General features: G+C 41.3%; 1 protein-coding gene across 1 annotated transcript; it reads right to left on the bottom strand.

Annotated features, from left to right (window-relative positions):
- On the bottom strand, positions 1–4421 carry LOC125882295 (beta-1,4-galactosyltransferase 1-like). Its single transcript, XM_049566084.1, has 3 exons — positions 4242–4421; positions 358–672; positions 1–234 (listed from the first exon to the last, which is right to left on the bottom strand). The coding sequence occupies exons 1-3, from the start codon at positions 4419–4421 to the stop codon at positions 1–3; spliced, it is 729 nt and encodes a 242-aa protein (XP_049422041.1).
- Between the last annotated feature and the right edge of the window lie 6708 nt (positions 4422–11129).

Here is an 11129-nt window from a genome sequence, read left to right as displayed (position 1 = left end):
CTACACCTTTGCCGGAGCTCCAATATCCACAGTAATATACGTGTACAGTTTATCCTTCACAATCTCCTTGACTGTGTACTTTAAGGTATTAATCCCATCTTTATCCATGGTCTGCCTGGTTTGCCTCAGTTTGCTGTAAGTCTTTGGGTTACTCTCATTGTGCGGGTCTCTCTTATGTTTGATCATCCTGTACTTTCCTGTCACCATGTCAGGTCGGGAAATGGACATTCCACGTTGGGTAATTCGCGTATAAAGATCATCATCCTCACCACCCCAGCCCCAGTAAGTGTTCGAGAACCCGTTAACCTTTGAGAATTGTTTCTTGGACAATGCACTAACTCCACCAAAGATGGTTTTATAGGGTAACCTGAAGTTGAATTTATCTACAGCCACAGACAAGTGTCGAGGACTGTCAAAACATCTGTAGAGGTTGCGGTCATCCATAGGAATCAGATCTATGTCAGAGAAGACAAAGCAGTCAAAATCATATTCCTTCAGTGCTTCAGCGTGGCCTATGTTCATCAATTTGGCCCGGTTAAACACTCCCTCTCCATCCTGGTTGATGACATACACTCTGTAGTCCGACTGCTGTCGTATCAAAATAGGATGGAGGTAATACAGCCAGTGCTTAAGGTGCTCATGCCGATTTCTGAATGGGATGATGATCGCCACCTAAACAAATGAAATACGTAAGTTTGCTTTCACATAAATGCAGATTATCATTGTAGAAATCTGATTTTTTTAAGTGGGATTGTATAAAATACTTATCTACAGTACATGTCAGTAGGCACGACCCCAGTTTGGAGAACCAGGCAGGAGTGCCACCATGGATGTTAAGCAATGCACTGCTGTCGGGGCGAGCAGCAGCAACACAAACTTTATCCATCTAAAAAAAAAGGCCAACCTGAAAAAGTAAATATTGATTCAAGTGTACGCTATGTCTGGAATATTTTCACCGTTTTATTTTTCTGTCAAATGGCCCTTTCTGACTGGGAACTGAATCCATTATCATGCTCTCTTCAAAGCCACTGGTCTCCTTTGACAAAACAATAATTTTTCTTCACAAAACAAGTGAGTTTCTGGTCTTCCACTGCCTCGATCTATCAGATTGTGTCATGTGTGACCTTGGTGTTTTAAATGGTTAGTTAAGATTAACCAAAGTCACACAATAAAACAAACTAACCAACTGAGGCAGCAGTAGATCAGCAGTTCCTGTCTTCTACAAAGTAAAATGACTGTATTAGACAAAGGAGATTTTGCCAAGTAGAACATGTTCCTGAATCAGCATCCCACATTGCTGCCTGGGCCAACATTGCAATCAATGAATCACAGCCCTCTGACATCATCACTGTGCTGCTCCTGTGCTTCTTTCAAAAATCCTTGTTGTCCAAATTGAAGTTAGTACAATTAAAACAAAATCATCAGTAACACTGAACAAAAACCTTTTCAGCTACTGCAGGGTTAGCGAGTTAGCTTGCTAACTAGATAGCAAGGTAGCTACTTGCCAATAGGCTGGAATATAGTCCAAACAAATTCATATAGGCTAGCCTACATGACGCTTCTGATGATGACGACAGACGCAGTCGTTGAAACAGTCAAGGTATGACAAAACAAAACTCAAGCCTGTAATAAGAACCATTTCAAGATAAGGCTAGAATATAAGCAAGTTAGCTTGCTGGGTAGGTAGGCTAAGCTAACAAGTAAGCCATTCATTAACAAAGAGTGAGGATAATAAATGTTTTGAGTTGTGAATTCCTGCAATTAACACATTTATGAGGTTTAATGTTATTTAGGATTTTGTTAAATTGGACAACCTTCAATTTGGAAAAGTAGCTTAGCTCTGAAGAGCAATTTTGAAAGAAGCACAGACGCAGCAGACTGATGATGTCTGAGGGCTGTGATTGGTAGACTGCAATATTGGTCGTGGAACGCCATAGACATATACGTAGACGCCGCATCGAGCGCTGAGCCATACGTCAATGTCGCCGCCATATTGGATGTGGCAAGGCTGCGCTGTAGACTAATACAAGTGAATGGACTTAATTTCATTTAGAAGAAAGAAAGAAGGAAATTTATGTTAATGCCTCTCGTTTATTCATTTACACACACACTAATATACATGGGAAACAGTTAGGCAAAAACAATACACAGTAGCCTATACACATCATATATGTATATATACATATATATATATTGTAGCGACCCTGCATTAAATGTTCTGTTATAATGTCAGTGTTCTGTGAGTTAATGGCATGTTTGGGATTGAATGAGTATAGACAGGGGGGCGGGGTGCGAGTGTGACGGGAATGAGGGCAATGTGTGAGGGTGCTGGTGTGTGTAGGAACGAGTTGGAGGAGAGAGCAGGAGTGCACAGTTAGAACTAAGTTCTTGTTTGCTGGTTGTTTTGGCGTAGTTATGGCCAACAGTAACCTGTACTAAAATAATAAAATAAACGGTGGTTTGCCGAATAACTGCGTCATCCTTTCCACACGCTACAATATATAAAGGCCTATTGTAAATATATGTGTATATATATATATATATATATATATATATATATAAAGGCCTATTGTAGCGTCCGCCAGGACATGTGGAAAGGATGACGCAGTTATTCGGCCACTGTTTATTTTATTATTTTAGTACAGGTTACTGTACATATATATATATATATATATATATATATATAGACATAGATATAGATATATGTTGTGCCGAAAAAAATACACAGAGTATATATATATATACTGTGTATTGTTTTTCGGCACTACCTTGTTTTTTATAGCTGATGTAACGTGAATTACTCCTGTGTGGGATCAATAAAGTTCTTATCTTAGCCATCTGAGAAGATCAAATATGTTTTTGGTGCCTAACTGTTTCCCAAGTATATTAGTGTGTGTGTGAATGAATAAACGGGAGGCATTAACGTAAATTTCTTTGTAGAAAGGTGCTTTATGAAATTAAGTCCATTCACTTCTATTGGTTTACAAAGCAGCCTTGCCACATCCAATATGGCGGCGACGTTGACGTATCGCAGCAGCGGGCAAACCCACTCGATGTGGCGTCCACATATGTCTATGGTGGAACACAATGTGGGATGTTGATCCAGGAGCATGTCCTACTTGGCAAAATCATGTTGTGTGGAGTGCGATGCTCTTTGAAGAGAGCATAGATGGATTCAGTTTCCCATCAGAAATCACTGTAAAATACTCTAAATATAGTGTACACTTAAAATATTATTGATTTTAATTCAGGTCAGCCTTTTTCAAGGGTGCTCAAATAAGTTTTGCTGTCGGCCCTGGCCACAGTAGTACATTGCTTGATTTCCATAGCGGTACTCCTCCCTGCCTGTCTGAACTATGGATAGTACCTCGTACATCCAAACAATCCTTTTAAGGCTTTGGTGGTAAAATCTGTAGAACTCTTTTAATAATAGCAAGTATATTAGCAGTAGAAAGTAGAATTTGGTGAAGATAATTTCTTTTTTAAATGAGTTCATATAGTACTTATGATATATGGTCTTTGTTTTAACCCTTTTAGATCCCCCGTCCACTCCAATAGGCGTAAATTTTCTAAGATGTCTAGGTCTTTGATTGCCGTCATCTGACTCTACCCAAGTGCACAGACTTATTTCATGGGACATCTGTTAGCCAATCACAGTGTTCCACTTCATCTAAAGTAGAAAGCAGCAGAGCAGCTTCAGAGATTTATAGCATGTATTCAGGAGTCTTTTAAAAATTGACATGTTGAAAGTTGAAATGGACAGCAGGAAATGAATAGGAGATACTTCAGCAATTAATGATATTTTGAGTTGTGATGACAAATCAAATACATACAGTGGCTTTTAAAGCATCATTTTATGTATTGATATGAGTTAAGCATCCATGAAAAATGAATCATCTCGTGTTTTTTATCGAAAAAAGATCTGTAAAGACCATTTATGCTCATTTTTCCATTTAGATGATTTCTGCGTTAAGATTCGACATCCACTGGAATGGGTGGGGAAAAAAGCAACACATAATTAATTTTTACTGGCTTTTTTTGCTTTGAAGTGCGATTTCTTTCAAAAAGTTTTAAAATAATTTTTTTGTTAATTTTGATCCAAACATTATACAAATAGCACGTACTGTATATGAAATTCTTTTACTCAAGTTTTGACACCTGTTCCAGGAATCTGAAATCATGGTAAACGGATCCAATTATTCTGTTCATTTATTCATTTGTTTCTCCATTTATTCACCTACCTTCTGTTGGGCGATACAGTCTGGTGGTTTGTGCCATCCTCCTAACCGAAGAGGAGAACCAACCTCCTCTCTCACCTCATCCAGAGTCCGTGTAGAATTAAACTCCACATGGACTGGACCCAGAAGATTTGGAGGGGTGTCAGGGCAGGGTACCAAAGTCTTGATCGTGACCGGTGACATCTGTGTCCCTTCTCGGCCTGCATTTGGATCTTGAGTTGTCAGGTTAAAAAGTGTTTTTATCCATTGGGAAAGTGTGTCGTTTCCATTTTCTATACTTTGTGGTTTTGTAAAAAGAAAAAAAGCACCATTTCTGCTGTGGAATAGAAGCACAGCAAAACATGCCATACTGAGGAAACAAAAAAAGACCAGGACGTTAAAGAGTTTTTTCAGCATTTTTGCTTCCTCTGATTATAACTACTGTCCACTCAACAGCTCTCTTACAGCTCTGCTACCTGCGTGTCTCTTTGCAAGTCAAGTATGTTTCAACCAAAATAGTAACTAGACAAGTTTTATTGACGTGGGGGTAGCTTCTTTTTTTACATAACCTGTTAAGCCAGTCGCTCCCCCTGGTTGGGTAAAGCAGTGCTCTTCAGCAAATGTCTCACTTGCTTATTTGGAGGTGGTTTGACATAACTGTCTTGAGAGAAATGCTCAGTGGAAATGTCGAGCCATCTTAGTATCACCTGTGGAATGTTGTCTATGTTCAGCAACTAACCACGGCTATTTCAGTTACTTTGTTTGAAACACTTGGAGAAAAACACAAGCACACTTTTGAAATCACTGAAAAATTGATGTTACTCTTGTCACACATATACAAGACCATACAACAAAGATGAACACTAAAACAGGGGGAGAGGTTAGACTTGTACTTTGCTTTGGGATTAGAAAGTCATAACCGAAACATACCAAGGCACACTGCTTTGCAAAATAAAAAGGTTGTACTGAATGGGCTTGGTGCTGAGCAGAGCATCTCTTCACCCCCTGTACTCGGTAGCAAACAGCCATGGACAGCTGCAAAAGGAAGAACTGGCAACAGACCCTCCCAGCAACAACCAAATGTACAACTGGACAACAGATGCTCAACTGTTGCAGGACCCTGGATCTTCCTCTGATGACTTGGATAACCTCTTATCTTCACCCTGAAGGGTAAGAAATAACAGCACATTCTCACAACTTGTCACATGCTGACGTTCGGTCATGGACTTTCCATGTCAGATACCACGTGAAAGGTATCCTGGATGTATTGGTTGTTGATGTATCAAGTTCTGCCAGTTACATGCATTGCACTCTTTCAAAATTCACTTCCGTTTTTACAGGAAATTTATCGTTTATGTACAGTCTCTTTCAAACATGAATTGATGTTTCTTTTCCTCCAACAACTAAAGCATCTGATTGGGTTTAGGCAACAAAAGCATGTGGTTGATGCGTCTCCTCCACCACACTCACCAGGGAGGATTTAGTTAAAGCTTCCAGACTAAAGCCGAATCAAATTGATGAACTGTTATACAGCAAATACTGCAGACATAAACACTAAGGTGTCCATCAGAAACTAGACAGACCCCATGCCCCATCTTTGAGAATACCAGTGATTTTAAACAGCAGGTAACCACAACCAATCTCATTTCGCGTCACAGAATCCCTACAGCTGAAATGAGCTCTTCTTTATGTCAGGTCATTGATGAACAAATCCTACTTAAGACCTATTAAAGATCTGATAAGTGCAAAGACTTTGCATTTATTGTTTTCAGCTGAAACCTAGCTGAGCAACACTACTGGTGTAGAAGCTTGCACTACAAACTATTCTTAATCAGCCAGTCACCCAAAACAGGAAAGGAGGACAGCTTGCAGCCATCTTCTCTGCACAGTTTGTGTGTAATGACATTGACCTGGGTGAATTAAAATCATTAACAATGTGGATTTTTTTTCAACCGATAACAAGAACCGATAATTACCTGCTCCTCATGGCCGATAACCGAAATGATAACCGATAATTTCACATTTTCGTATTTTAAAAAGAAGTGTGTAACCTGTAGTTTATGTACACCTGAGGGTAAGAAAGGCTAAGGTGTAGTGAGAAAATATGGATGATTTAATACTCCATAGCCCTGACCTAACCAAATCAAACCGACATAACTATTGTTAACACAACAAACAAGAAAAGCAGTTCTGACTAGAGACGCACCGATCCAGCTTTATCAGTTTCGATACCGATCCTGATGCCGTGGCTTTGAGTATGAGCCGATACCCGATACCGATCCGATATCATGGTTGACCTAAAAACCTATATACCTTTACATGTAGAAGAGAAAAGACTAGAGGCATCAGGCATTGATGACTGACTACACAGTTCTTTCCTAAGATAAAATGAAACAAGATGAAACAGATTAATGCTATGACGAGCTATTTATTTTTAACCAAAATAAACAATTGTGCAACAGCAGTTGAAATAGTGTGAAATACCTCCACACAGCAGATTCTCTCCTTCGCTCCATGATGTATGATGTAGCTCGCGTCGCAATAGATTTAAAGGGAAAGGATCGCCTCAGGTATAGGTTGTATTTTCTGATACCCGATGCATCTATTTTGATGATATCGGGGCCGATATTCAATCCAGATATCAGATCAGTGCATCCCTAGTTCTGACTCTTCATACCTGCCAACATTTGGCTGTGAAAAGAGGGAGGTTTTCTGGGGTGTTGTCAAATACCCTCAACACCCCATCCCCATATAACCCTACACTATAGATGAACATAATAAATATGAGAGTAAAATGACTTCTAATCAGTATCAAATTTATAGTTAACAGATGTAAGCTGCTTTTGCTAATTAGCTCATGCTAACACTGTGGAGACGGTCCTTTAGTGCTGTGTCTAAACAGGCACAGGTGGTCGGGGATCAGCCCCTTGGCGCAATCCTGTTGTCTTCTGGTGCGTTCGTTTTGTACTCAGAGGTCGGAAGTCGGAAGTGGGAATGACGTCACCTCTGAGTTGACAACAGTTTTTGCATTCTAGTTGACAACGGTGGACAAGTCGGATAAAAACATGGACGTTACCGTTCTACCGTTGGGCTAGCCGTAGCCACTGTTAGCAATATCAGTTGATAACAATGCTCTCTGTGGTATTTTGCACATACAGACAGCGTGGCAACATGCCCACAGAAAAAAATTGAACAGTACTATGGCTATGGCTGACCTAATGTAAAACAAATAAGATAAAATTGTTATAAACAGTACTTTAGCAAAATGTTTACTCACTATGTATGTGACCGGCAGCCATCTTGAATTCGTAAGGTTGATGCGGTTGCTCTGAGTTTCCGAGTTGGAAATCCAATCTCAGGGTGCGTTTGAGTTTAAACGTCTGACTGCGAACTGGGAATTTCCGACCTCCGAGTACAAAACGAACACACCATTCCTCTGGATCTGACGTCCTCACTGCGACATGTTTTGCCCTCTAGACAGCGTGCTGCAGTTGTTGTTGTTCTTCTTCTGTGTTCATTGGCAGCTCACAAACCAAGTTTAAAGGTACATGTGCTGCCACCCACTGTGTCGTTTGTGTAGATGCTGCCCTTGTTAAGTCAGTGAAGGCCTCTGAGCTTTGTATTTTCGCAGCTATTCATCGGCTATGATTTCAATTATCAGATTAATGCATAATTATAAAAAATATCCCATTATCGTCGATAATTTATCGGTCTGATATATATCATGCATCTCTATTTGAATATCTTGCGATTAGTGCTCATGAGTTTAATCTGTTGTTCATCAAAATGACGATTAACAGGAGTGAGAAATTTACATCACCTATCTTCAAAAAAGAAAAGTAAACATCAACCATCAAAATGAATTTTCCACAATTTATTTCATCTTTCATTACTTTCCTATATGTCCCATATTTACAGAGCAAATTTAATACTGTTGTCTGGCTTCTGTGTCATCCATTTCATCCTTACATATTTCATTTCATACATAATAATCAGCGCTGGAAGTAACATTCCCCAAGATGTATCTTGAGTCTGCCTGGAAAAGGTAGTTGTGTTTCTACATCTGAATTATGTGTAAAGGCAATGAGAGATTACTGATGTAAAACATTTCATGCTGTATATTGAGAGTAATGATAGTCTATAAAGGACTGAAAGAAATTCTGCACTTTATATTAATGAAGTAAACATTCACTTTAGTTAACATGGACACACAAACAAATTCACACAGGTTTGCAAACATAACTCAACACCAAGGCCTCTAGTTTCCCAGCGCGGCGCAGGGTGACGCAGGGTGGCGAACCCCGCGCAGAGCTAGTTTCGAGCAGCGCAACCCGAGGCGCGCTCAGTTTGGTAGTTTGGCAGACCGAGGTGCGCTGAGATGGGTGTGGTGGCGTAGCAGGGGGAGGTGTCGACAGATCCAGCTTGGCGCAGTGACAGTTTCGTGGCAAAAGGCTTCGCCGAAGTTGTGCTAAAAGCTTGCCAGCTGAAACCAGGTCTACTGTCAGCGCAGGCGGAGCGCAGCCGGTGTAAGTGGAAGTTTGGCTGACCGGCGGACAGTGCGCACACGTCACCAAAACCTCACAGGCAGGTTTCCAGAATGTCAGGCACATTAACAATGCAATAAATAGCCACAAAAACCACTATTCAATGCAACTATCTGCAATCAGCACATAAATGTATCTCTATATCGACTGTCCCGTCACATCTGATGTCAGATCAAAAGGGATTAGCACCGTTTGGCACGCGTAATGGAAACCCAACCTGATTTGATTAACACAGCTGCAAACTAATGAGTTCACATCCCTGTCAGCCAACCACAAACAGCCACAGCATCAGATAGGGAGTATATATTCGGCATCTGTCATCAGACTGCGAGAGAGTAAGAGAGAGCGCACTCACACGAGAGAAACGCAACATTGATTTACAATTGTGGTGACCTCCTCCCAGGCTACCTTTGCATCATCAGCCCGTGGAGGTCTGCTCACAGTTCCGTATATTCGGACACTGCGAGCTTAGACCTCCCGGACCAAAACATCAGTTTCCTCCTGGGAGATGTTTGGCTGTCTGACGCTGCTGCTCTCTTCTGCCATGGCGAATTGAGTAAACTCTCATTACGCCTTTGCGTGGCGCATTTAAGGGAGAGGAGAGGGGCTCATTTGATTGGTGTGTTGTGTGTAAAACCCACTCCATGCCTTCTCTCCTCCCTCTTTCTGACTTGCGCCGGTAGGAGGGACGGAGGTGGGAAAGAGGAGTAGCTGCGCCAGGCGCATGGTGTACCTACAGTACAGGCCAAAAGTTTGGACACACCTTCTCATTCAATGCGTTTTCTTTATTTTCATGACTATTTACATTGTAGATTCTCACTGAAGGCATCAAAACTATGAATGAACACATGTGGAGTTATGTACTTAACAAAAAAAGATGAAATAACTGAAAACATGTTTTATATTCTAGTTTCTTCAAAATAGCCACCCTTTGCTCTGATTACTGCTTTGCACACTCTTGGCATTCTCTCCATGAGCTTCAAGAGGTAGTCACCTGAAATGGTTTTCCAACAGTCTTGAAGGAGTTCCCAGAGGTGTTTAGCACTTGTTGGCCCCTTTGCCTTCACTCTGCGGTCCAGCTCACCCCAAACCATCTCGACTGGGTTCAGGTCCGGTGACTGTGGAGGCCAGGTCATCTGCCGCAGCACTCCATCACTCTCCTTCTTGGTCAAATAGCCCTTACACAGCCTGGAGGTGTGTTTGGGGTCATTGTCCTGTTGAAAAATAAATGATCGTCCAACTAAACGCAAACCGGATGGGATGGCATGTCGCTGCAGGATGCTGTGGTAGCCATGCTGGTTCAGTGTGCCTTCAATTTTGAATAAATCCCCAACAGTGTCACCAGCAAAACACCCCCACACCATCACACCTCCTCCATGCTTCACAGTGGGAACCAGGCATGTGGAATCCATCCGTTCACCTTTTCTGCGTCTCACAAAGACACGGCGGTTGGAACCAAAGATCTCAAATTTGGACTCATCAGACCAAAGCACAGATTTCCACTGGTCTGATGTCCATTCCTTGTGTTTCTTGGCCCAAACAAATCTCTTCTGCTTGTTGCCTCTCCTTAGCAGTGGTTTCCTAGCAGCTATTTGACCATGAAGGCCTGATTCGCGCAGTCTCCTCTTAACAGTTGTTCTAGAGATGGGTCTGCTGCTAGAACTCTGTGTGGCATTCATCTGCTCTCTGATCTGAGCTGCTGTTAACTTGCGATTTCTGAGGCTGGTGACTCGGATGAACTTATCCTCAGAAGCAGAGGTGACTCTTGGTCTTCCTTTCCTGGGTCGGTCCTCATGTGTGCCAGTTTCGTTGTAGCGCTTGATGGTTTTTGCGACTCCACTTGGGGACACATTTAAAGTTTTTGCAATTGTCCGGACTGACTGACCTTCATTTCTTAAAGTAATGATGGCCACTCGTTTTTCTTTAGTTAGCTGATTGGTTCTTGCCATAATATGAATTTTAACAGTTGTCCAATAGGGCTGTCGGCTGTGTATTAACCTGACTTCTGCACAACACAACTGATGGTCCCAACCCCATTGATAAAGCAAGAAATTCCACTAATTAACCCTGATAAGGCACACCTGTGAAGTGGAAACCATTTCAGGTGACTACCTCTTGAAGCTCATGGAGAGAATGCCAAGAGTGTGCAAAGCAGTAATCAGAGCAAAGGGTGGCTATTTTGAAGAAACTAGAATATAAAACATGTTTTCAGTTATTTCACCTTTTTTGTTAAGTACATAACTCCACATGTGTTCATTCATAGTTTTGATGCCTTCAGTGAGAATCTACAATGTAAATAGTCATGAAAATAAAGAAAACGCATTGAATGAGAAGGTGTGTCCAAACTTTTGGCCTGTACTGTAACTTG

This window comes from Epinephelus fuscoguttatus, linkage group LG21 (assembly GCF_011397635.1).
Source record: "Epinephelus fuscoguttatus linkage group LG21, E.fuscoguttatus.final_Chr_v1".
In the NCBI taxonomy this organism is placed as follows: Eukaryota; Metazoa; Chordata; class Actinopteri; order Perciformes; family Serranidae; genus Epinephelus; species Epinephelus fuscoguttatus.
This window is presented reverse-complemented; position numbering and strand designations above follow the sequence as displayed.

What these genes read in the sequence shown, in the direction of transcription:
- LOC125882295 (XM_049566084.1), bottom strand. Translation starts at nt 4,421, where the DNA reads ATGTCACCGGTCACGATCAAGACTTTGGTACCCTGCCCTGACACCCCT. An exon ending in ACTGTATCGCCCAACAGAAG is followed by an intron (nt 673 to 4,241) that starts GTAGGTGAATAA and finishes TCATTTGTTTAG; the next exon opens with GTGGCGATCATCATCCCATT. An exon ending in TCAACTTCAGGTTACCCTAT is followed by an intron (nt 235 to 357) that starts AAAACCATCTTT and finishes CGAATTACCCAA; the next exon opens with CGTGGAATGTCCATTTCCCG.